The sequence below is a fragment of the Pseudophryne corroboree genome, chromosome 2, assembly GCF_028390025.1.
Source record: "Pseudophryne corroboree isolate aPseCor3 chromosome 2, aPseCor3.hap2, whole genome shotgun sequence".
Classification (NCBI taxonomy): Eukaryota; Metazoa; Chordata; class Amphibia; order Anura; family Myobatrachidae; genus Pseudophryne; species Pseudophryne corroboree.
The window spans coordinates 463,899,886-463,926,105 of record NC_086445.1 but is presented as its reverse complement, the minus strand read 5'-3'; the positions used below and the strand labels follow the sequence as shown (position 1 = coordinate 463,926,105).

At 49.0% G+C, this 26,220-nt stretch overlaps 1 protein-coding gene across 1 annotated transcript in view; it reads right to left on the bottom strand.

Moving 5' to 3' along the window:
• CCT6A (chaperonin containing TCP1 subunit 6A) overlaps positions 1–26,220 on the bottom strand; it is a 233,355-nt gene that overhangs the window by 70,845 nt on the left and 136,290 nt on the right. The window contains exons 7-10 of the mRNA XM_063953779.1: positions 20,948–21,107; positions 14,747–14,829; positions 12,288–12,384; positions 11,999–12,146 (exon numbers count right to left, since the gene is read on the bottom strand). Coding sequence (XP_063809849.1) covers positions 11,999–12,146; positions 12,288–12,384; positions 14,747–14,829; positions 20,948–21,107 — 488 coding nt within the window. The remainder of the gene's footprint in view (positions 1–11,998; positions 12,147–12,287; positions 12,385–14,746; positions 14,830–20,947; positions 21,108–26,220) is intronic.

Here is a 26,220-nt window from a genome sequence, read left to right as displayed (position 1 = left end):
CTAAACTTCAGGGACTGAAGCTAGTTCTTTTTTGGAAGAAAATTGACAGGGCCGAAATCTGAACCTTAATGGACCCCAATTTCAGGCCCATAGACACTCCTGTTTGCAGGAAATGTAGGAATCGACCCAGTTGAATTTCCTCCGTCGGGCCTTACTGGCCTCGCACTACGCAACATATTTTCGCCAATTGCGGTGATGTTTTTGCGGTTACATCCTTCCTGGCTTTAGATCAGGATATGGATGACTTCATCCGGAATGCCTTTTTTCCTTCAGGATCCGTTGTTCAACCGGCATGCCGTCAAACGCAGCCGCGGTAAGTCTTGAAACAGACAGGGTCCTTGCTGGAGCAGGTCCCTTCTTAGAGGTAGAGGCCATGGATCCTCCGTGAGCATCTCTTGAAGTTCCGGTTACCAAGTCCTTCTTGGCCAATCCAGAGCCACGAATATAGTGCTTTCTCCTCTCCATCTTATCAATCTCAGTACCTTGGGTATGAGAGGCAGAGGAGGGAACACATACACTGACTGGTACACCCACGGTGTTACCAGAGCGTCTACAACTATTGCCTGAGGGTCTCTTGACCTGACGCAATACCTGTCGAGTTTTTTAATCATGTGGACGACTTCTGGGTGAAGTCCCCACTCTCCCGGGTGGAGGTCGTGCTGAGGAAGTCTGCTTCCCAGTTGTCCACTCCCGGAATGAATACTGTTGACAGTGCTATCACATGATTTTCCGCCCAGCGAAGAATCCCTGCAGCTTCTGCCATTGCCCTCCCGCTTCTTGTGCCACCCTGTTTACGTGGGTGACTGCCATGATGTTGTCCGACTGGATCAACACCGGCTGACCTTGAAGCAGAGGTCTTGCTAAGCTTAGAGCATTGTAAATGGCCCTTAGCTTCAGGATATTTATGTGAAGTGATGTATCCAGGCTTGACCATAAGCCCTGGATATTCCTTCCCTGTGTGACTGCTCCCCAGCCTCGCAGGCTGGCATCCGTGGTCACCAGGACCCAGTCCTGAATGCCGAATCTGCGGCCCTCTAAAAGATGAGCACTCTGCAACCACCACAGGATGGATACCCTTGTCCTTGGTGACAGGGTTATCCGCTGATGCATCTGAAAATGCGACCCGGACCATTTGTCCAGTAGGTTCCACTGGAAAGTTCTTGCGTGGAATCTAACGAATGGGATTGCTTCGTAGGAAGCCACCATTTTTACCCAGAACCCTTGTGCATTGATGCACTGAGACTTGGTTCGGTTTTAGGAGGTTCCTGACTAGCTCGGATAACTCCCTGGCTTTCTCTTCCGGGAGAAACACCTTTTTTCTGGACTGTGTCCAGGAACATCCCTAGGAAACAGAAGACAAGTCGTCGGAACCAGCTGCGATTTTGGAATATTGAGAATCCAATCGTGCTGCCGCAACACTACCTGAGATAGTGCTACACCGACTTCCAACTGTTCCCTGGATCTTACCCTTATCAGGGAATCGTCCAAGTAAGGGATAACTAAAATTCCCTTCCTTCGAAGGGATATCATTTCGGCCATTACCTTGGTAAAGACCCGGGGTGCCGTGGACCATCCCTACGGCAGCGTCTGAACTGATAGTGACAGTTCTGTACCATAACCTGAGGTACCCTTGGTGAGAAGGGTAAATTTTGACATGAAGGTAAGCATCCTTGATGTCCCGAGACATCATGTAGTCCCCTTCTTCCAGGTTCGCAATCACTGCTCTGAGTGACTCAATCTTGAATTTGAACCTCTGTATGTAAGTGTTCAAAGATTTTAGATTTAGAATCAGTCTCACCGAGCCGTCTGGCTTCGGTACCACAATAGTGTGGAATAATACCCCGTTCCCTGTTGCAGGAGGGGTACCTTGATTATCACCTGCTGGAAATACAGCTTGTGAATGGCTTCCAAAACTGCCTCCCTGTCAGAGGGAGACCTCGGTAAAGCCGACTTTTGGAAACGGCGAGGGGGGAGACGTCTCGAATTCCAATATGTACCCTTGAGATATTACCTGAAGGATCCAGGGGTCTACTTGCGAGTGAGCCCACTGCGCACTGAAATTCATTGAGAACGGGCCCCCACCATGCCTGAGCTTGTAAGGCCCTAGCGTCATACTGAGGGCTTGGCAGAGGCGGGAAAGGGTTTCTGTTCCTGGGAACTGGCTAATCTCTTCAGCCTTTTTCCTCTCCCTCTGTCACGAGCAGAAAAGAGGAACCTTTAGTCCGCTTGCCAACAAAGGACTGCGCCTGATAATACGGCGTCTTATTTTGAGAGGCGACCTGGGGTACAAACGTGGATTTCCCAGTTGTTGCCGTGGCCACCAGGTCTAAAAGACCGACCCCAAATGTCCCTTTTCAAAGGCAATACTTCCAAATGCCGTTTGGAATCCGCATCACCTGACCATTTTACTGGTAGAATTGGACAACGCACTTATACTTGATGCCAGTCGGCAAATATTCCGCTGTGCATCATGCATATATAGAAATGCATCTTTTAAATGCTCTATAGGCAATAATATACTATCCTTATCTAGGATATCAATATTTCCAGTCAGGGAATCCGACCATGCCAACCCAGCACTGCACCTCCAGGCTGAGGCGATTGCTGGTCGCAGTATAACACCAGTATGTGTGTGAATACATTTTTGGATACCCTCCTGCTTTCTATCAGCAGGATCCTTAAGGGCGGCCATCTCATGAGAGGGTAGAGCCCTTGTTCTTACAAGCGTGTGAGCGCCTTATCCCCCCTAGGGGGTGTTTCCCAACGCACCCTAACCTCTGGCGGGAAAGGGTATACACCAATACTTTTTAAGACATCATCAATTGTTATCGGGGGGAAACCCACGCATCATCACACACCTCATTTTATTTCTCAGATTCAGGAAAACTACAGGTAGTTTTTCCCTCACCGAACATAATACCCCTTTTTGGTGGTACTCGTATTATCAGAAATGTATAAAACATTTTCCATTGTCTCAATCATGTAACGTGTGGCCCTACTGGAAATCACGGTTGTCTCTTCACCGTCGACACAGGAGTCAGTATCCGTGTCGGCGTCTGTATCTGCCATCTGAGGTAACGGGCGCTTTAGAGCCCCTGACGGCCTATGAGACGTCTGGACAGGCACAAGCTGAGTAGCCGGCTGTCTCATGTCAACCACTATCTTTTATACAGAGCTGACACTGTTACGTAATTCCTTCCAACAGTTCATCCACTCAGGTGTCGACCCCCTAGGTGGTGACATCACTGTTACAGACACTCTGCTCCGTCTCCACATCATTTTTCTCCTCATACATGTCGACACAAACGTACCGACACACAGCACACACACAGGGAATGCTCTGATAGAGGACAGGACCCCACTAGCCCTTTGGGTAGACAGAGGGAGAGTATGCCAGCACACACCAGAGCGCTATTATATATATATATATATATATATATATATATATATATACATATATATATATACATATATATATACACACAGGGATAACCTTATATAAGTGTTTTTCCCCTTATAGCTGCTGTATGTTTTAATACTGCGCCTAATTAGTGCCCCCCTCTTTTTTTTAACCCTTTCTGTAGTCTAGTGACTGCAGGGAAGAGCCAGGGAGCTTCCCTCCAACTGAGCTGTGAGGGAAAATGGCGCCAGTGTGCTGAGGAGATAGGCTCCGCCCCCTTTTCGGCGGCATTATCTCCCGTTTTTCCTGTATATTCTGGCAGGGGTTAAATGCATCCATATAGCCCAGGAGCTATATGTGATGTATTTTTTTTGCCATGTAAGGTATTTTTATCATGTTTTATTGCGTCTCAGGGCGCCCCCCCCAGCGCCCTGCACCCTCAGTGACCGGAGTATGAAGTGTGCTGAGAGCAATGGCGCACAGCTGCAGTGCTGTGCGCTACCTTATTGAAGACAGGAACGTCTTCTGCCGCCGATTTTTCCGGACCTCTTCGCTCTTCTGGCTCTGTAAGGGGGCCGGCGGCGCGGCTCCGGGACCCATCCAGGCTGGGCATGTGATCGTCCCTCTGGAGCTAATGTCCAGTAGCCAAGAAGCCCAATCCACTCTGCACGCAGGTGAGTTCGCTTCTTCTCCCCTTAGTCCCTCGATGCAGTGAGCCTGTTGCCAGCAGGTCTCACTGAAAATAACAAACCTAAACTAAAACTTTCACTAAGAAGCTCAGGAGAGCCCCTAGTGTGCACCCTTCTCGTCGGGCACAGAAATCTAACTGAGGCTTGGAGGAGGGTCATAGGGGGAGGAGCCAGTGCACACCAGTTAGTCCTAAAGCTTTCTTTAGATGTGCCCAGTCTCCTGCGGAGCCGCTATTCCCCATGGTCCTTACGGAGTCCCCAGCATCCACTTAGAGAAATAAGATTTTACTCACCGGTAAATCTATTTCTCGTAGTCCGTAGTGGATGCTGGGAACACCGTAAGGACCATGGGGAATAGACGGGCTCCGCAGGAGACTGGGCACTCTAAAAGAAAGATTAGGTACTACCTGGTGTGCACTGGCTCCTCCCTCTATGCCCCTCCTCCAGACCTCAGTTAGGACACTGTGCCCGGAAGAGCTGACACAATAAGGAAGGATTTTGAATCCCGGGTAAGACTCATACCAGCCACACCAATCACACCGTATAACTCGTGATACTATACCCAGTTAACAGTATGAAATATAACTGAGCCTCTCAACAGATGGCTCAACAATAACCCTTTAGTTAGGCAATAACTATATACAAGTATTGCAGACAATCCGCACTTGGGATGGGCGCCCAGCATCCACTACGGACTACGAGAAATAGATTTACCGGTGAGTAAAATCTTATTTTCTCTGACGTCCTAGTGGATGCTGGGAACTCCGTAAGGACCATGGGGATTATACCAAAGCTCCCAAACGGGCGGGAGAGTGCGGATGACTCTGCAGCACCGAATGACAGAACTCCAGGTCCTCCTCAGCCAGGGTATCAAATTTGTAGAATTTAGCAAACGTGTTTGCCCCTGACCAAGTTGCAGCTCGGCAAAGTTGTAAAGCCGAGACCCTTCGGGCAGCCGCCCAAGATGAGCCCACTTTCCTCGTGGAATGGGCTGTTATTGATTTAGGATGCGGCAATCCAGCCGCAGAATGCTCCAGCTGAATTGTGCTACAAATTCAGCGAGCAATAGTCTGCTTAGAAGCAGGAGCACCTATTTTGTTGGGTGCCTACAGGATAAAAAACGAGTCAGTTTTCCTGACTCCAGCCGTCCTGGAAATATACATTTTTAAGGCCCTGACTACGTCCAGTAACTTGGAATCTTCCAAGTCCCTAGTAGCTGCAGGCACTACAATAGGTTGGTTCAAGTGAAAAGCTGATACCACCTTAGGGAGAAACTGGGGACGAGTCCTCAATTCTGCCCTATCCATATGGAAAATCAGATAAGGGCTTTTACATGACAAAGCCGCCAATTCTGACACACGCCTGGCTGAAGCCAAGGCCAATAACATGACCACTTTCCACGTGAGATATTTCAAATCCACAGTTTTAAGTGGCTCAAACCAATGTGATTTTAAGAAACTCAACACCACGTTGAGATCCCAAGGTGCCACAGAAGGCACAAAAAAGGGTCTGAATATGTAGCACTCCCTTTACAAATGTCTGAACTCCAGGCAGTGAAGCCAGTTCTTTCTGGAAGAAAATCGACAGAGCCGAAATCTGGACCTTAATGGAACCCAATTTTAGGCCCATAGTCACTCCTGACTGTAGGAAGTGCAGAAAACGACCCATCTGAAATTCCTCTGTTGGGGCCTTCCTGGCCTCACACCACGCAACATATTTTCGCCAAATACGGTGATAATGGTTTGCGGTTACTTCTTTCCTGGCTTTTATCAGCGTAGGAATGACTTGCTCCGGAATGCCCTTTTGCTTTAGGATCCGGAATTCAACCGCCATGCCGTTCAACGCAGCCGCGGTAAGTCTTGGAACAGACAGGGCCCCTGCTGTAGCAGATCCTGTCTGAGCGGTAGAGGCCATGGGTCCTCATATTATTTCTTGAAGTTCTGGGTACCAAGCTCTTCTTGGCCCATCCGGAACCACGAGTATCGTTCTTACTCCTCGTTTTCTTATTATTCTCAGTACCTTTGGTATGAGAGGCAGAGGAGGGAATACCTAAACCGACTGGTACACCCACGGTGTCACAAGACCGTCCACAGCTATTGCCTGAGGGTCCCTTGACCTGGCGCAATATCTAGTTTTTTGTTTAGGCGGGACACCATCATGTCCACCTGTGGCCTTTCCCAACGGTTTACCAACAGTTGGAAGACTTCTGGATGAAGTCCCCACTCTCCCAGGTGTCGGTCGTGTCTGCTGAGGAAGTCTGCTTCCCAGTTGTCCACTCCCGGAATGAACACTGCTGACCGTGCTAAGACGTGATTTTCCGCCCCCATCGGAGAATCCTTGTGGCTTCTGCCATCGCCATCCTGCTTCTTGTGCCGCCCTGTCGGTTTACATAGGCGACTGCCGTGATGTTGTCTGATTGGATCAGTACCGGCTGGTTTTGAAGCAGAGGCCTTGCCAGACTTAGGGCATTGTAAATGGCCCTCAGTTCCAGAATATTTATGTGTAGGGACGACTCCTGACTTGACCAAAGTCCTTGGAAATTTCTTCCCTGTGTGACTGCCCCCCAGCCTCGAAGGCTGGCATCCGTGGTTACCAGGACCCAGTCCTGTATGCCGAATCTGCGGCCCTCTTGAAGATGAGCACTCTGCAGCCACCACAGTAGAGATACCCTGGTCCTTGGAGACGGTTATCAGCCGATGCATCTGAAGATGCGATTCCGACCACTTGTCCAAGAGGTCCCACTGAAAGGTTCTTGCATGGAACCTGCCGAATGGAATTTTGCTTCGTAAGAAGCTACCATTTTTCCCAGGACTCGTGTGCAGTGATGCACCGATACCTGTTTTGGTTTCAGGAGGTCTCTGACTAGAGATGACAGCTCCTTGGCTTTCTCCTGCGGGAGAAACTTTTTTCTGTTCTGTGTCCAGAACCATCCCCAGGAACAGCAGGCGTGTGGTAGGAACCAGCTGTGACTTTGGAATGTATAGAATCCATCCGTGCTAATGTAGCACTTCCCGAGATAGTGCTACTCCGACCAACAACTGCTCCATGGACCTCGCCTTTATAAGGAGATCGTCCAAGTACGGGATAATTAAAAACTCCCTTTTTTCGAAGGAGTATCATCATTTCTGCCATTACCTTGGTAAAGACCCTCGGTGCCGTGGACAGTCCAAACGGCAGTGTTTGGAATTGGTAATGGCAATCCTGTACCACAAATCTGAGGTACTCCTGGTGAGGATGGTAAATGGGGACATGTAGGTAAGCATCCTTGATGTCCAGGGATACCATGTAATCCCCCTCCTCCAGGCTTGCAATAACCGCCCTGAGCGATTCCATCTTGAACTTGAATTTTTTTATGTATGTGTTCAAGGACTTCAAATTTAAAATGGGTCTCACCGAACCGTCTGGTTTCGGTACCACAAACAGTGTGGAATAGTAACCCCGTCCTTGTTGAAGTAGGGGCACCTAGCCTCTAGCACAGCCTCCCTGCCTGAGGGAGTTGTCGGCAAGGCAGATTTGAGGAAACGGCGGGGGGGGGGGGGGGGGGGGGGGAAGACTCCCGAATTCCAGCCTGTACCCCTGAGATACTACTTGAAGGATCCAGGGATCCACCTGTGAGCGAGCCCACTGATCGCTGAAATTTTTGAGGCGGCCCCCACCGTACCTGGCTACGCCTGTGGAGCCCCCGCGTCATGCGGTGGACTCAGAGGAAGCGGGGGAAGAATTTTGATTCTGGGAACTGGTTGACTGGTGCAGCTTTTTCCCTCTTCCCTCGTCTCTGTGCAGAAAGGAAGCGCCTTTGACCCGCTTGCTTTTCTGAAGCCGAAAGGACTGTACCTGATAATACAGTGCTTTCTTAGGCTGTGAGGAAACCTGAGGTAAAAAAAATTCTTCCCAGCTGTTGCTGTGGATACGAGGTCCCAGAGACCATCCCCAAACAATTCCTCACCCTTATAAGGCTCTATGTGCCTTTTAAAGCCAGCATCACCTGTCCAGTGTCGGGTCTCTAATACTGACAGAATGGACATTGCATTAATTCTGGATGCCAGCCGGCAAAATATCCCTCTGTGCATCCCTCATATATAAGACGACGTCTTATGTTCGCAAAATAGTATCCCTGTTTGACAGGGTTACAGACCACGCTGCAGCAGCACTATCTGCAGGTCTCAGTCTAGTACCTGAGTGTGTAAATACAGACTTCAGGATAGCCTCCTGCTTTTTATCAGCAGGTACCTTCAAAGTGGCCGTATCCTAAGACGGCAGTGCCACCTTTTTTGACAAACGTGTGAGCGCCTTATCCACCCTAGGGGATATCTCCCAGCGTAACTTATCCTCTGGCGGGAAAAGGTACGCCATCAGTAACTTTTTAGAATTATCAGTTTCTTATCGGGGGAACCCACGCTTTTTCACACTTCATTCACTCATTGGATGGGGGAACAAAACACTGCCTGCTTTTTCTCCCCAAACATAAAACCCTTTTTTAGTGGTACTTGGGTTAATGTCAGAAATGTGTAACACATTTTTTATTGCCGGGATCATGTAACGGATGTTCCTAGTGGATTGTGTATATGTCTCAACCTCGTCGACACTGGAGTCAGACTCCGTGTCGACATCTGTGTCTGCCATCTGAGGGAGCGGGCGTTTTTGAGCCCCTGATGGCCTTTGAGACGCCTGGGCAGGCGCGGGCTGAGAAGCCGGCTGTCCCATAGCTGTTACGTCATCCAGCCTTTTATGTAAGGAGTTGACACTGTCGGTTTATACCTTCCACCTATCCATCCACTCTGGTGTCGGCCCACAGGGGGCGACATCCCATTTATCGGCATCTGCTCCGCCTCCACATAAACCTCCTCATCAAACATGTCGACACAGCCGTACCGACACACCGCACACACACAGGGAATGCTCTGACTGAGGACAGGACCCCACACAGCCCTTTGGGGAGACAGAGAGAGAGTATGCCAGCACACACCAGAGCGCTATATAATGTAGGGATAAACACTATCACCAAGTGAATTTTCCCCAATAGCTGCTTGTATAAACACTATTGCGCCTAAATTTAGTGCCCCCCCTCTCTTTTTAACCCTTTGAGCCTGAAAACTACAGGGGAGAGCCTGGGGAGCTGTCTTCCAGTTACACTGTGAAGAGAAAATGGCGCCAGTGTGCCGAGGGAGATAGCTCCGCCCCTTTTTCGCGGACTTTTCTCCCGCTTTTTTATGGATTCTGGCAGGGGTAATTATCACATATATAGCCTCTGGGGCTATATATTGTGATTATTTTGCCAGCCAAGGTGTTTTTATTGCTGCTCAGGGCGCCGCCCCCCCCCCCCCCCAGCGCCCTGCACCCTCAGTGACCGGAGTGTGAAGTGTGTATGAGGAGCAATGGCGCACAGCTGCAGTGCTGTGCGCTACCTTGGTGAAGACTGAAGTCTTCTGCCGTCGATTTTCCGGACCATCTTCATGCTTCTGGCTCTGTAAGGGGGACGGCGGCGCGGCTCCGGGAACGAACACCAAGGACGGGTCCTGCGGTCGATCCCTCTGGAGCTAATGGTGTCCAGTAGCCTAAGAAGCCCAAGCTAGCTGCAAGCAGGTAGGTTCGCTTCTTCTCCCCTTAGTCCCTCGTTGCAGTGAGCCTGTTGCCAGCAGGTCTCACTGTAAAATAAAAAACCTAACATACTTTCTTTCTAGGAGCTCAGGAGAGCCCCTAGTGTGCATCCAGCTCGGCCGGGCACAGAAATCTAACTGAGGTCTGGAAGAGGGGCATAGACGGAGGAGCCAGTGCACACCAGATAGTACCTAATCTTTCTTTTAGAGTGCCCAGTCTCCTGCGGAGCCCGTCTATTCCCCATGGTCCTTACGGAGTTCCCAGCATCCACTAGGACGTCAGAGAAAACACCATTACCCTGTCAAGCTAGGAGACAGGAAAAAGACTAGTGGAGGAAGGGGAGGAGCAGGGCTATATACCCAAAGTGGGTGGTCCCTAAGTGAGTAAAAATTCCCTGTCTAAAGTTAGGAATGGGATACAATCCCAAGAGTAAGGGCTGCCATGAAGTAGTGTAGGAGAAACATTTTTTTGTGTGTTTTTTATTGGTAATCGCATATCTATTTATATTAGAAGGGATTAGGTACTTGGCTTGTCTATTTTGGAGGCACAAGTATTATTTATATATTTTAAAAACATTTTTTTTTTTTTTTTTTTTTAATGGAATGTTAAAAATCAGAAAAAAAAAAAATTTTATTCGGTTTTTTTCCCGTTTAACAATCGGATCAAAATCAGTCAAATCGGCCGTTTTTTTGACAGCGGGACTGTCGAATCCGTTTTTTATTGAATATGTTGAATTCCGGCACCCACTTGCCGGAATTCGACGGCCGAATTGTGTCGAATTAAAAAAACGGGCGAAAAATTGCCGCGATTCGCCGGTAATTGCATATACCCCATAATATTTGTAGTACTCCCCTATTCTAAACCCTCTCAGCCACCAGCCTGTAATTTTTGTGCAGGGTGGAGGAATGTGCACCTGTCTTGTAAACACTGATTCCTGAGGAAATATATAACAATGTTGCCAGTTAACAATCTGCCTAGCTGAGAAAGGCACATTCTGAAGTGATTGACAGGCTGAAAAGCCTGCCAACTCCACCCCCAACCATGTACTGGCACCCAAGCTCAACTAGATCTATAAACACCATCTTGAGTGGGTGCCTGAAAACCTTTAATGAGCTGCTGCTGTTTTGAGTGTATATTGAATACTATATTGAGTGTATATTGAGTGTATATTGAAGCTCAGCAGCATCGCGCCTCCGCCAGTTGTACTGCAGTATCAGAACCCCCATAACCGAGATGCATATGGTAGAGCGGTAGTGGAGGATTTTGCGCCACCGTAACTGTACACCAGTGTGTGGTCCCACCAGTGTGCCGGGACCTGATGTCTATAGCAGCACTACTGAATACTGCAAGGCAAGAGGTGGGGTGTGTTGGCTGCTGTGCCCAGGACGCAGGCGCTAAGGAGAGTGGATACTGCAAGGCGGTAGGGAGGGAAAGCTGGCCGCTGTGTAGGAGAGTGATCACTCACCTGTCTTCTGGAGCCCCAGGAGGATGTGGCTACTGTGGAAGGACAGTGCTTCTCCATTAAGCGCTGTACTCCTATGCAGCGTGAAGCTGCTGCTGGAAAACCCAGACCCCACTTCTCAAATTTAAGTGGCAAAGGGTCTCCTGAGGGAAACTAAGTCCCTTGTAGAATAAAATCAGGAAATGAAAATAAAAGGAAAGTTGATGCTGAGCTGCTCCCTCAACACAAATTCAAAACTGAGGGATGATGGGGGATAGAGGTGGAGGAGCCGGTTTCACTTCTTAGATTTAAATTGCCAGCTCCCTGTAAAGCCATCATCACCACCCCACAGCCTTGAAGTTGTGCCAGTGTCCTAGTGGCTGACAGAAAGGAAAAAAAAATGGGTATAAGTATATATTTGGGTCATTTTAGGGAGTGGTTTTTTTTTTTTTTTTAAGTGGAAATAAACTGATTACTCCCATCAGCAAGTCTAAAAACACTTCTCCCACTCAAAGCACCCCAATATACCTGTTCCATAGCTTGCTCCAATTTCCATCATTTTGCACTTTCACACCAAAAATGACATGTCATTATTGACCAATTAAAAATGAAAAACTTCTAATTGCCTAATTAGTCATTCTGGGGGTTGCCCCAGGGGTTCAGAACCAAATCCCGACATTTTACACTAAAAATAGAGATTTCCTTATGTTTATCGCCTGCTCAGAGTTGGTGAATTGAAATGTGGGGTAAACTTTTTTTTGCAGAAAATTGAATAGGCGTTTTCTCCAGTAATTGAATACCCCCCTAAGTGTGTCTTGCAGCACATGTTAAATAATAAAAGTGCCCTAGTAGATCCAAGGTGCTACTTACCATCCTCTATAGAATTTTTCACTGCGCGCAGCCCATCCCGTATGGCATCTTTAATCTGTGTTAGCGTGTGTTTATTTGGCCCCTTCACCAACAGTGTGACAGAACGTGGATTTTCACACTCTTCTATGAAAGTGAACTTCTCTTCACCCTTAAATATTGTCATTTAAAAGGAGAACACAAACAAATGATACACGTGTAAAACAAATAGGCAACAGTATGTGGTAAATATATATTTTATACATGTACAAAAACAAAACAAAAACTAAAAAAAAAAACGCCCAAAACTTACCATTGTGTATTCATAGACAAGACCTGCGTGACCTAAGCAGTCAGGGGTGAGGTCATCCACTGAATTCATAGCACTGCCACCACATGCCAAGGTTAGTCTAGCAAAAAACAAAAAAAACAAATAGGATTTTAATTCCCTACCGGTAAATCCTTTTCTTGTAGTCCGTAGGGGATACTGGGAATCCAATTTAGTACCATGGGGTATAGACTGGTCCACTTGGAGCCATGGGCACTATAAAAGTTTGATTGTGTGCTGGCTCCTCCCTCTATGCCCCTCCTACCAGACTGTTTAGAAAATGTGCCGGTCACGTCTCTGGAGTCTCCTGACTCAGCACGCTGTAGTGTACCCAGGCTCGCACTACAGCCATAAAAAGGGAATGTCTCCATTTTATGCGCGCACACAAAGACAGTATAAGGAAGAGCGGGAAGACCGCGTGCCATTGAAGGGGTGGGGCTTCACTGAGCAAATCCAGCAGCTCACAAGCACCATTTTCCCTACTGCAGCTGATACAAACGCTGACTGACAGGGACGCGCAGCTCCTCTGGAAAGCCTCCAGTTTACCTCGGCGGTACCGGCGGGTTATATCAGGGGGGAGTGGTTTACTAGTGTGCCAAGTCCCTAATCGAGGTATAGTCTGTGACCCGGCTAAGCGTGACATTAGCGATAAGGGCGCCGCATGCTGGTTCCATACTCTCTCTGGAAGGGCTCTTTGTGGGTAAATTGTGCTTAACCTTTTCCTGTGTGTGCGCGCTGTCACTACTGCAGTATGTCAGGCAAAGAGTGTGTTTCATGTAAGGCACAGTGTTCCTCTTCTTCAGGGGGTTCTCTAGTGTGTACTCAGTGTAGTATCCCTTCCCAGGCTAGTGGGGCAGAACCAGCATGGCTGGACTCCATTAGGAGAATGATTTCCACCATTTCTACAAAATGATCTCGTAATGAGAAAGACGCAATATTTAAGGCAGTCTATGGCTGAGTTTCTGAAAAAGGACTGTACACAGACCAGCGTCTCAGTCCTTTACAGTTTGTCCGCAAAAACGTACTTTGGCCCAGGTCCTGCATTCTGACTCTGTTCATGAAGGGTCAGAAATGGAGGATTGTGAGGTGGACATAGAGGTAGGGGAGGGTACTCTGTCACAGGGTGTTGAGGCTACTGGAAAAATTCTAAATTTCTGCAATGGGGTACATTGGTTTCCACAGGGAAACAATCGGGGTGTAGAGATGGGATCTTGATCCAGGTACCAACAGGCTAAAGCTTTAGACTGTCCCAGGATGCATTGGGACCTCCTCTAGAACCCCGCTTCCAGGCACTGTGAGCTCAGTTTCGAGTTGGTGCCCTGCAGAGCAGCACTTAACAGGGAAACTGCACTGGGCAGCCCTGAAAAAGCATTTAGAAGATTTTAAGAGCTGCAGCACTTACATGTCAGGGTGACATTTTGTGCTGCGGTTCCCATCACATCCCCAGTGGCGTCGCATACTCCCGCTGGCTCTGTTCCCGGGTACTTGCGACAGGGACGCTCCGGCCTAGTGCACACGGTTGCAGCGCTCTCCTGGTTCGCGTGGCTGCTACAGAAGGGAAGAGTGTTCCCCTGGCGGGACCCTCCATTAAATCGCGTTCCGATCGCAGTCTAAGGAGACGGACTGCGACACTGGCGTGGACACTGTAGCCAAGCAGGGACCCCACTATATCCACCAGGGCATAGGAGTACAGGTCGGGTGTTCTAATGCCCACTTTACTAAAACTCCGTAGTACCAGGTGGTGAGGACCAGCATAGGGGAGACTGTGCTTGACCTGTAGCCCCCTTCCCCAGCTCCGGGCGCCATCTACTGCTGGTGTTCCTGCACTGAGCTGCCTAACACTCTCCCTCACTCCCTGACTGAGACGCTGGGCGCCATCTTAGCTGCGACTGGTCTCTGGGACTGCAGGGCAAGGTCTCCTCTGTAAATCCACCCGTATATTAGCGCTGTGATTTACACACACTTAAGTATTCTACATGTCATTATTAAGACAGCGTTAGTTAAGAACAGTTGTAACTGTGCCAGAATATATTGTACGAGTATTCTTAGATCTATATCTAATTACACACACACATATATATACACCAATGATCCGGCACTCCTATAGTGGCTGTCAATTACTTGCCAGGGTGCACTCCAAGGGAAAAGAGCTTAATCCCATCCATGTGCATGCAGAGTAAGGTGGCACTCCTGGACTGTCAGATGAGTGGTGCTTTTAATATCAAAGTTTTGAAACGCTGCCAGTCAGCCTGCTTCTAAACACGACAAGCCTGCTGCATGACAGGGTGGGCCTCCCCCTGGGGACCCCAGGGTGGGAGACAGACTTCTGCGATTCACCTAGGTTCGGTTAAAGACCACTTCAGTGGAAATTAATAGTCAAGTCCGCCTTTCTCATACAGCTCTTGAAAAGGGTCATACAAAATAAACAAAACCATTCCACTCACCTCTCCATATTTCTTCTCTTTGCTCTACGTAGGGCTACAATCCCTTCTTTCGCGAGGGCATCCAATGAAAATGGGTCAATTCCCTTAAAGAAATAGGAGAGCAGTTGTGTCAATAGAACATCCATGGCAAACTCATTTGAAGCTACTAACTTTAACACTAAAGCAATTAACTTTTTTTTTTTTTTACAATATAACAGAATACATGTACCGTACAAGGTTCTATATGAATTTCTTTGTATTACTTTAAAAGAACATTTTCCTTCAGCGTTTTCTGTGGCGTTTAGACTTAATCACAATTAGACTCCCATTTTGTCACACTGATCTATATAGGTTCTCTCCCTCCTGCATTTTTTAGGGAGTTGTACTTTCTACACCATAGTATTCTGCCTCTGAGTACAAGTAAACAGACAAAGATACCCCTTTAACAATTCTGAGCTGGAAATCCGTGGGGTCCAGAAAGACGGCACATTCCTGGGTCTCAATCGGGAAAGGGGGGTGGGGGGGTAGTCCTGGCTTGTTTGCTTTCACACTAACCGAAATCCCGGGTTGCTACACATTCACATGCAATAACCTGGGATTCCACTTCTAGGAGTAAATGTACGAACATGCTTTATAGGGGAGAAGCAATATCAGCACATGTTGTGTGCTTCTCCCCCATTTATGATGGCTGCAGAGGTGGCACTATGCCCCCATGTCCTTAGCAGGCAGATATGGGAGAGCAATGCATGAATGGTCAGCATCGCTGACCGTTCAGACATCTGCAGCTGTCAATTTCAACAACTGCTGGTGGTGAAGCCCATAGACCACAGCAGCGACAGAGCTGTCCCTGCCTGTGGTGGGCGCCAGCTCCCGACAGCGCTGGGGATCTCGCGGGAGTAGCGAGATCCCACGCATGCGCAGAGGGAGCCAGCTGGGAGGGAGACAGCGCATCAACACTGAGCTGCCACACTGAGCTCAGGGGGACATCGCCGGAGGCTTCGGCAGACAATATGTTACTACATCTGGTCGATGTCCGTTCCTGCTTCGCCTCGGTAATGAGGCGAAGCAGGAAGTGTAATGGCGGCGCATAATACATTTACCAGATTGTGTGAAAGGGGTACTAGAGACTTTACTTTGTAGTGTCATTATCCGTATCTCCCACTTATATGGATATTGCACTACAACTACATTTGTTTTCACTCATCATCTTAAGCATTGCATATCACTCTAGAAGTAATAGGTCTCACTGTGAGTTCATTAATTTTACTTCACTACTTTGTTTTCTACACATACACACTTCTTAGCACCTTGCTTATTTTATTGTGGTACTTATAAAGTTTTGTTTTATACTAACTTTGGAGTACTAGCCCATGTTTATGAGAACAAATCTTAGGAGTCTTGATGCTGTATTGAAGATTTTCCTACGAATCAGACAATGGTGGGGATTCAATTGTGCCGCACACCCCCTGCTGCCTCCTATAGTAATGGAGCAATTCAATTGTTGCTCTGATCAGACGTCCATTAGCATTTAATGAGTCCGAAAGCACCAAATGTAGCCATGCAAAGCTGCTAAACCCTTCTAAAGATCTCTAATGGTCGGGTAAAGTACGGGGTTGGTTGCTTTATGCACCCAAACCACGGACTTGATATTTTTCTCCCACCTCCGGAGTACACAAGAAAATAAAAAATAAAAAATGTAAAAAAGAAAATTTGACTGTTGCGGTTATTTGACTCCTGATCAGAGTAACAACTGAATTGCTCTGACAGATCACTGATCGCGCTGGGATGAATTTTATGTGGGTCCCAGGGACCCATCATTTATAAAATTTGGGGTCCCTCTTCATTATTTTTGGGTCCCATCATAAATTGCTGTTAATTGGCTTTAAAACCTCTCTAAATTCCCTGTTAATACAGCTCAGCCTCTCCATGTGTCCTGGCACTACATAACCCTAAAATGCCGATCAGGACGTCCATTTATAGCGACACTGCACATACAGTATATACCACCCAGGTGACACGCCTCCCCATACCCAAGCTAAAGAAAAATAAGCCATGGCTCACTCCAGACGTGTTTACCCCACAATGCACCCATTGCCTAAGGGACATGCTGCATCCGCAGCAACATCGCTGTGCTACATTCCTCCCTGCATACATCACTGCACTACAGTCCCCCTATACCAGGGGTGGCCAACCAGTCAGTGACAAAGAGCCAAAAAACCTTGTTAGGTACATCAAAGAGCCGACATCGAGCCGATGGCGCGCATGCAAAAAATGGAATGTGGCCTTTTGCCTGCTAGACCACACCCCTGGCTTAAAAATCCAGAACGACATAAAATAATTTTTTTAAAGCCAAATCCATTGAAAAAGCCACTTTCACATAATAAACTTCAGCTCCCCCATGTGTCACTCCAGCCAACTCCCTCATGTGTCACTCCTGCTAGCACCCTCCTATGTCACTCCAGCCAGCTCCCCCGTGTCACTCCAGCCATGTCTCCCATGTGTCACTACTGCCAAGACCCTGCTGTTTCACTCCAGCCAACACCCTACTGTCACTCCAGCCAGCTCCCCCGTGTTACTGCAGCCAGCTCTCCCATGTGTCACTACTGCCAAGACCCTGCTGTGTCACTCCAGCCAGGTCCCCCATGTGTCACTCCAGCCAACACCCTCCTGTCACTCCAGCCAGCTCTTCCATGTGTCACTCCTGCTAGCACCCTCCTATGTCACTCCAGCCAGCTCCCCCGTGTCACTCCAGCCAGCTCTCCCATGTGTCACTACTGCCAAGACCCTGCTGTGTCACTCCAGCCAGGTCTCCCATGTGTCACTCCAGCCAACACCCTCCTGTCACTCTAGCCAGCTCTTCCATGGGTAACTCCTGCTAGCACCCTCCTATGTCACTCCAGCCAGCTCCCCCGTGTCACTCCAGCCAGCTTTCCCATTTGTCACTACTGCCAAGGCGCTGCTGTCACTCCAGCCAGCTCCCCCATGTGTCACTCCAGCCAGCTCTTCCATGTGTCACTTCTGCTAGCACCCTCCTATGTCACTCCAGCCAGCTCCCCCGTGTCACTCCAGCCAGCTCTCCCATGTGTCACTACTGCCAAGACCCTGCTGTGTCACTCCAACCAGGTCTCCCATGTGTCACTACTGCCAAGACCCTGCTGTGTCACTCCAGCCAGGTCTCCCATGTGTCACTCCAGCCAACACCCTCCTGTCACTCTAGCCAGCTCTTCCATGTGTAACTCCTGCTAGCACCCTCCTATGTCACTCCAGCGAGCTCCCCCGTGTCACTCCAGCCAGCTTTCCCATTTGTCACTACTGCCAAGACGCTGCTGTGTCACTCCAGCCAGCTCCCCCATGTGTCACTCCAGCCAACACCCTCCTGTCACTCCAGCCAGCTCTTCCATGTGTCACTTCTGCTAGCACCCTCCTATGTCACTCCAGCCAGCTCCCCCGTGTCACTCCAGCCAGCTCTCCCATGTGTCACTACTGCCAAGACCCTGCTGTGTCACTCCAACCAGGTCTCCCATGTGTCACTACTGCCAAGACCCTGCTGTGTCACTCCAGCCAGGTCTCCCATGTGTCACTCCAGCCAGCTCTTCCATGTGTCACTTCTGCTAGCACCCTCCTATGTCACTCCAGCCAGCTCCCCCGTGTCACTCCAGCCAGCTCTCCCATGTGTCACTACTGCCAAGACCCTGCTGTGTCACTCCAACCAGGTCTCCCATGTGTCACTACTGCCAAGACCCTGCTGTGTCACTCCAGCCAGGTCTCCCATGTGTCACTCCAGCAACACCCTCCTGTCACTCCAGCCAGCTCTTCCATGTGTCACTTCTGCTAGCACCCTCCTATGTCACTCCAGCCAGCTCTTCCATGGGTAACTCCTGCTAGCACCCTCCTATGTCACTCCAGCGAGCTCCCCCGTGTCACTCCAGCCAGCTCTCTCCCATGTGTCACTACTGCCAAGACTCCGCTGGGTCACTCGAACCAGCTCCCCAATGTGTCACTACTTCCAGCACCCTCCCGCGTCACTCCTGCCAGGACCCTCCTGTGTCTCTCCAGCTAGCACTGTCATGAGTCACTCTAGTCCACCCTCATGTATCACTACAGCCCACCCCCGCTTCATCAACTCATGCCATTGCAGCAGTCCGTAATGTGTCCTCTGTTTGCTTGTGGGTGTCTCACCTCTAGTATCTGACTCCTTCAGTTTTCAGTCCCTGTAGTGCTGCTGCGTGTCTGTCTGGAGTGCAGCGGTATCTGTATCTGTTGTGGTCACATGATTTAGAGTGTTGGGAGCCACATTTGAATAAAGAAAGAGCCACATGCGGCTCAAGAGCCACAGGTTGGCCACCGCTGCCCTATACCATAGGTCTGCAAACTCGGTCCTCATTACCCCACACAGTGCACGTTTTGCAGGTCTCCTCACAGAATTACTAGTGAAATAATTAACTCCACCTGCGGACCTTTTAAAATGTGTCCGAGTAATTAATACATCTGTGCACCTGCTGGGTTACCTGCAAAACATGCACTGTGTGGGGTAATGAGGACAGAGTTTGCAGACCTATGCCCTATATGGTACACTACTTTCCTGCACTACATCATCATGTCCCTCTATATACTGCACTACATTACCCCCTATACGCCACACTGCATCCCACCATATACTGCACTACATAACGGCTACACTACATTCCCCTCTATGTGCTGCACTACATCATGACTACACTACATTCCCCTCTATGTACTGCACTACATACCCCATACGCTGAACTACACTATATCACCCTCCCTATACAATCCACTACACTAAATCACTGCAGTAGACTACAGATTAACATTAGAATTATCCCTCCAGATAACTTCCCAGCTCCTCTGTCCTGTGGAGCTCCAAAAGGGTAGAACGAGTCGGGATGCTGGCTGTCAAAATTGCCCAACACTTGCCCAAATGTGATTGGGATGCAAACATTCTGACAAGGGGAGGGGCAGGGGGAAGTTAGGTTTAGGCTGTGGAGGAAGGGTTAAGCTGCAGAAACGAGTGGTTTGATATAGGCTGCAAGGAGGGGGGTTTAGGCTGCGGGAAAGGGGGGTGGGGGGTTAGGTATTCTATACAGTGGGATGCTGCGGTCAGTATTCTGACCGCCAGCATTTCAGCCCCAGAATGAGAGCGCAAGGAGGGTTGAGTGGAAGGAGTTGGAGTAAATTAGAATTGGGGTGTCAGGGTGGAGAAGGAACAGGAGGGATCAGATTAGAATAGAGCGTCAGGTTAGAGGGGAGGAGGGTGGCACTGTAGAGAGGATGAAGTAGAGAGGATGAAGTAGCGAGTCTACCTCCTAATTGCTATCCCCCCCACATGAACCATATTAGCAGATAGGATGCAGCTTCCCCTCATAGAGCAAAGAGCTCAGGGTCACTCACTTGCTGGTGAGTCCATCTCCAGCACTGACGCGGCTGCTCTGAGATCCCATCATCCCGACACATCAGGTGCCCCCACTGATCAGGTAATCCGCCATCGTACACCGTAGGCTGGGGAGAGCTGCGACACCATGAGGAAAGGGCTCCTTCCTCTCCCGGCGGCTGCTATGACTGTCATGGCAATCGCAGTGCACCAGATGACCATGTTCCTGGAGAGCTGGGGGAATTGCTTTAGTTTTTTTTCCCCGTCCCCTCACCTCCTCCCCTCCCGCAGCTATCTCTCCCCTCACCACCCCCTCCTAAAAAGTCTTTATTTGGAGATGCCAGAAAGCAGCGCAGCTCCTGCATGACTGACACGCACAGATCTGTGTCAGGCCAACCCCGAACAGCAGCAGGTAATGTCCTCCTATTTGGCCTGATGCCGTGCTCCCATGAAGAGCAGAGGGTGAGGGTAGGGAGGGAGCTCACTCTAGTCTCCATGGTAGTCTCCGCTTCCTCTGCAGTTGGAGAAGGAAGCCGATTCACAGGACAGCACTACTGATTGGTCAGAGAGTCCTTATGGACCCAGCATTTTTTTTTTTTTTCGGGTCCCCACCATCAGTTATTGGGTAAAATACACACTATAGTAAATAGTAAACATGTGCATGTACGGCGCTTCTGAATACGTGCAGGTGAATGAGCATGCTCACCAGACGCAGAGGAAAAAGGACAGCTCTCTATCTAGCACAGACTTAAAGCCAAGGATGCTACAAAAGTCACACTTGGGTGTTCTCTGTGCAGGTCTAAATGTACAAAGACTTTATTGTATAATCTTACCTTTTGATTAATCACAATGAAGCCTTTGCCAGAATCCCCACACACCTTCTGCTTGAGGGCTACAATTTTTTTTACCCTTTCCTCAATAAATTTTCTCTCTGCTTTCACCAGTTTATCACGTTCTTCTGCACTTTTATAGAAGAAACCAGAATTCACTTCCCTGCAAAATAAAAGGTTTCATAAATAACACAGCAAGATAGTGCTAGTGCTCCATCCTGTAAAATAAAAAATTGTGCACTGTAATCTAACCTCTGCATTACTCACATCACAGCTATGCAGAGCATGACAGAACATACCACCTTCATAAAACGAGGAAAAAAATAAGAATTTACTTACCGATAATTCTATTTCTCATAGTCCGTAGTGGATGCTGGGAACTCCGTAAGGACCATGGGGAATAGCGGCTCCGCAGGAGACCGGGAACAAAAGTAAAGCTTTAGGACTACCTGGTGTGCACTGGCTCCTCCCCCTATGACCCTCCTCCAAGCCTCAGTTAGGATACTGTGCACGGACGAGCGTACACAATAAGGAAGGATTAATGAATCCCGGGTAAGACTCATACCAGCCACACCGATCACACCGTACAACCTGTGATCTGAATCCAGTTAACAGCATGATAACAGAGGAGCCTCTGGAAAGATGGCTCACAACCACAATAACCCGATTTTTGTAACAATAACTATGTACAAGTATTGCAGACAATCCGCACTTGGGATGGGCGCCCAGCATCCACTACGGACTATGAGAAATAGAATTATCGGTAAGTAAATTCTTATTTTCTCTGACGTCCTAGTGGATGCTGGGAACTCCGTAAGGACCATGGGGATTATACCAAAGCTCCCAAACGGGCGGGAGAGTGCGGATGACTCTGCAGCACCGAATGAGAGAACTCCAGGTCCTCCTCAGCCAGGGTATCAAATTTGTAGAATTTAGCAAACGTGTTTGCCCCTGACCAAGTAGCTGCTCGGCAAAGTTGTAAAGCAGAGACCCCTCGGGCAGCCGCCCAAGATGAGCCCACTTTCCGTGTGGAATGGGCTTTTACAGATTTTGGCTGTGGCAGGCCTGCCACAGAATGTGCAAGCTGAATTGTGCTACAAATCCAACGAGCAATAGTCTGCTTAGAAGCAGGAGCACCCAGCTTGTTGGGTGCATACAGGATAAACAGCGAGTCAGATTTTCTGACTCCAGCCGTCCTGGAAACATATTTTCAGGGCCCTGACTACGTCCAGCAACTTGGAGTCCTCCAAGTCCCTAGTAGCCGCAGGTACCACAATAGGCTGGTTCACGTGAAACGCTGAAAACACCTTAGGGAGAAATTGAGGATGAGTCCTCAATTCCGCCCTGTCTGGAAGATCAGATAAGGGCCTTTACAGGATAAAGCCCCCAATTCTGACACGCGCCTGGCCGAGGCCAGGGCCAACAACATGACCACTTTCCATGTGAGATATTTTAACTCCACAGACTCAAGTGGTTCAAACCAATGTGACTTTAGGAACCCCAAAACTACATTGAGATCCCAAGGTGCCACTGGAGGCACAAAAAGGAGGCTGTAAACGCAGTACCCCTTTTACAAAACGTCTGAACTTCAGGAACTGAAGTTAGTTCTTTCTGGAAGAAAATTGACAGGGCCGAAATTTGAACCTTAATGGACCCCAATTTTAGGCACATAGACACTCCTGTTTACAGGAAATGCAGGAATCGACCTAGTTGAAAATTCCTCCATCGGGGCCTTACTGGCCTCGCACCCCGCAACATATTTTCGCCAAATGCGGTGATAATGCTTTGCGGTTACATCCTTCCTGGCTTGATCAGGGTAGGGATGACTTCATCCGGAATGCCTTTTTCCTACAGGATCCGGCGTTCAACCGCCCTGCCGTTAAACGCAGCCGCGGTAAGTCTCGGAATAGACAGGGTCCTTGCTGGAGCAGGTCCCTTCTTAGAGGTAGAGGCCACGGGTCCTCCGTGAGCATCTCTTGAAGTTCCGGGTACCAAGTCCTTCTTGGCCAATCCGGAGCCACGAGTATAGTTCTTACTCCCCTCAGTCTTATAATTCTCAGTACTTTTGGTATGAGAGGAAGAGGAGGGAACACATACACTGACTGGTACACCCACAGTGTTACCAGAGCGTCCACAGCTATTGCCTGAGGGTCCCTTGACCTGGCGCAATACCTGTCCAATTTTTTGTTTAGGCGGGACGCCATCATGTCCACCTTTGGTTTTTCCCAATGGTTTACAATCATGTGGAAGACTTCTGGGTGAAGTCCCCACTCTCCCGGGTGGAGGCCGTGCCTGCTGAGGAAGTCTGCTTCCCAGTTGTCCACTCCCGGAATCAATACTGCTGACAGTGCTATCCCATGATTTTCCGCCCAGCGAAGAATCCTTGCAGCTTCTGCCATTGACTGCTTCTTGTGCCACCCTGTCTGTTTACATGGGTGACTGCCGTGATGTTGTCCGACTGCATCAACACCGGCTGACCTTGAAGCAGAGGTCTTGCTAAGCTGAGAGCATTGTAAATGGCCCTTAGCTCCAGGATATTTATGTGAAATGATGTCTCCAGGCTTGACCATAAGCCCTGGAAATTTCTTCCCTGTGTGACTGCTCCCCAGCCTCGCAGGCTGGCATCCGTGGTCACCAGGACCCAGTCCTGAATGCCGACTCTGCGGCCCTCTGAATGCCGACTCTGCGGCCCTCTAGAAGATGAGCACTCTGCAACCACCACAGGAGGGACACCCTTGTCCTTGGTGACCGGGTTATCCGCTGATGCATCTTAAGATGCGACCCGGACCATTTGTCCAGCAGGTCCCACTGGAAAGTTCTTGCGTGGAATCTGCCGAATGGCTTTGCTTCGTAGGAAGCTACCATTTTTCCCAGAACCCTTGTGCATTGATGCACTGAGACTTGGCTCGGTTTTAGGAGGTTCCTGACTAGCTCGGATAACTCCCTGGCTCTCTCCTCCGGGAGAAACACCTTTTTCTGAACTGTGTCCAGAATCATCCCTAGGAACAGAAGACGAGTCGTCGGAACCAGCTGCGATTTTGGAATATTGAGAATCCAATCGTGCTGTCGCAACACTACCTGAGATAGTGCTACACCGACCTCCAACTGTTCCCAGGATCTTACCCTTATCAGGAGATCGTCCAAGTAAGGGATAACTAAAACTCCCTTCCTTCGAAGGAGTATCATCATTTCGGCCATTACCTTGGTAAAGACCCGGGGTGCCGTGGACCATCCAAACGGCAGCGTCTGAAACTGATAGTGACAGTTCTGTACCACAAACCTGAGGTACCCTTGGTGAGAAGGGTAAATTTGGACATGAAGGTAAGCATCCTTGATGTCCAGAGACACCATGTAGTCCCCTTCTCTTGAATTTGAACCTCTGAATGTAAGTGTTCAAAGATTTTAGATTTAAAATCGGTCTCACCGAGCCGTCCGGCTTCGGTACCACAACAGTGTGGAGTAATACCCCTTTCCCTGTTGCAGGAGGGGTACCTTAATTATCACCTGCTGGGAATACAGCTTGTGAATGGCTTCCAACACTGCCTCCCTGTCTGCTTGTAAAGCCCCAGCGTCATGCTGAGGGCTTGGCAGAGGCGGGAGAGGGCTTCTGTTCCTGGGAACTGGCTGATTTCTGCAGCCGTTTCCCTCTCCCTCTGTCACGGGGCAGAAATGAGGAACCTTTTGCCCACGTGCCCTTATGGGAACGAAAGGACTGCGCCTGATAATACGGCGTCTTCTTATGTTGAGAGGCGACCTGGGGTAAAAACGTGGATTTCCCAGCTGTTGCCGTGGCCACCAGGTCTGAAAGACCGACCCCAAATAACTCCTCACCTTTATAAGGCAATACTTCCATATGCCATTTGGAATCCACATCACCTGACCACTGTCGTGTCCATAACCCTCTTCTGGCAGAAATGGACAGCGCACTTACTCTTGATGCCAGTCGGCAAATATCCCGCTGTGCATCACCCATATATAGAAATGCATCTTTTAAATGCTCTACAGGTAATAATATACTGTCCCTATCTAGGGTATCAATATTTTCAGTCAGGGAATCCGACCACGCCAACCCAGCACTGCACATCCAGGCTGAGGCGATTGCTGGTCGCAGTATAACACCAGTATGTGTGTAAATACATTTTAGGATACCCTCCTGCTTTCTATCAGCAGGATCCTTAAGGGCGGCCATCTCAGGAGAGGGTAGAGCCCTTGTTTTGACAAGCGTGTGAGCGCTTTATCCCCCCCTAGGGGGTGTTTCCCAACGCACCCTAACCTCTGGCGGGAAAGGATATATGCCAATAACTTTTTAGAAATTATCAGTTTTTTTATCGGGGGAAACCCACGCTTCATCACACACCTCATTTAATTTCTCAGATTCAGGAAAACTACAGGTAGTTTTTCCTCACTGAACATAATACCCCTATTGGTGGTACTCGTATTATCAGAAATGTGTAAAACATTTTCCATTGCCTCAATCATGTAACGTGTGGCCCTACTGGAAGTCATATTTGTCTCTTCACCGTCGACACTGGAGTCAGTATCCGTGTCGGCGTCTGTATTTTCCATCTGAGGTAACGGGCGCTTTAGAGCCCCTGACGGCCTATGAGACGTCTGGACAGGCACAAGCCGAGTAGCCGGCTGTCTCATGTCAATCACTGTCTTTTGTAAAGAGCTGACACGGTCATGTAATTCCTTCCAGCAGTTCATCCACTCAGGTGTCGACCCCCTAGGGGGTGACATCCCTATTACAGGCAATTTGCTCCGCCTCCACATCATTTTCCTCCTCATACATGTCGACACAAACGTACCGACACACAGCACACACACAGGGAATGCTCTGATAGAGGACAGGACCCCACTAGCCCTTTGGGGAGACAGAGGGAGAGTTTGCCAGCACACACCAGAGCGCTATATATATATATACAGGGATAACCTTATATAAGTGTTTTTCCCCTTATAGCTGCTGTATTGTTTATACTGCGCCTAATTAGTGCCCCCCTCTCTTTTTTAACCCTTTCTGTAGTATAGTGACTGCAGGGGAGAGCCAGGGAGCTTCCCTCCAACGGAGCTGTGAGGGAAAATGGCGCCAGTGTGCTGAGGAGATAGGCTCCGCCCCTTTCTCGGCGGCCTTTTCTCCCGTTTTTCAGTGTAATCTGGCAGGGGTTAAAATTCATCCATATAGCCCTGGGGGCTATAAGTGATGTATTTTCGCCAGCCAAGGTGTTTTTATTGCTGCTCAGGGCGCCCCCCCCTAGCGCCCTGCACCCTCAGTGACC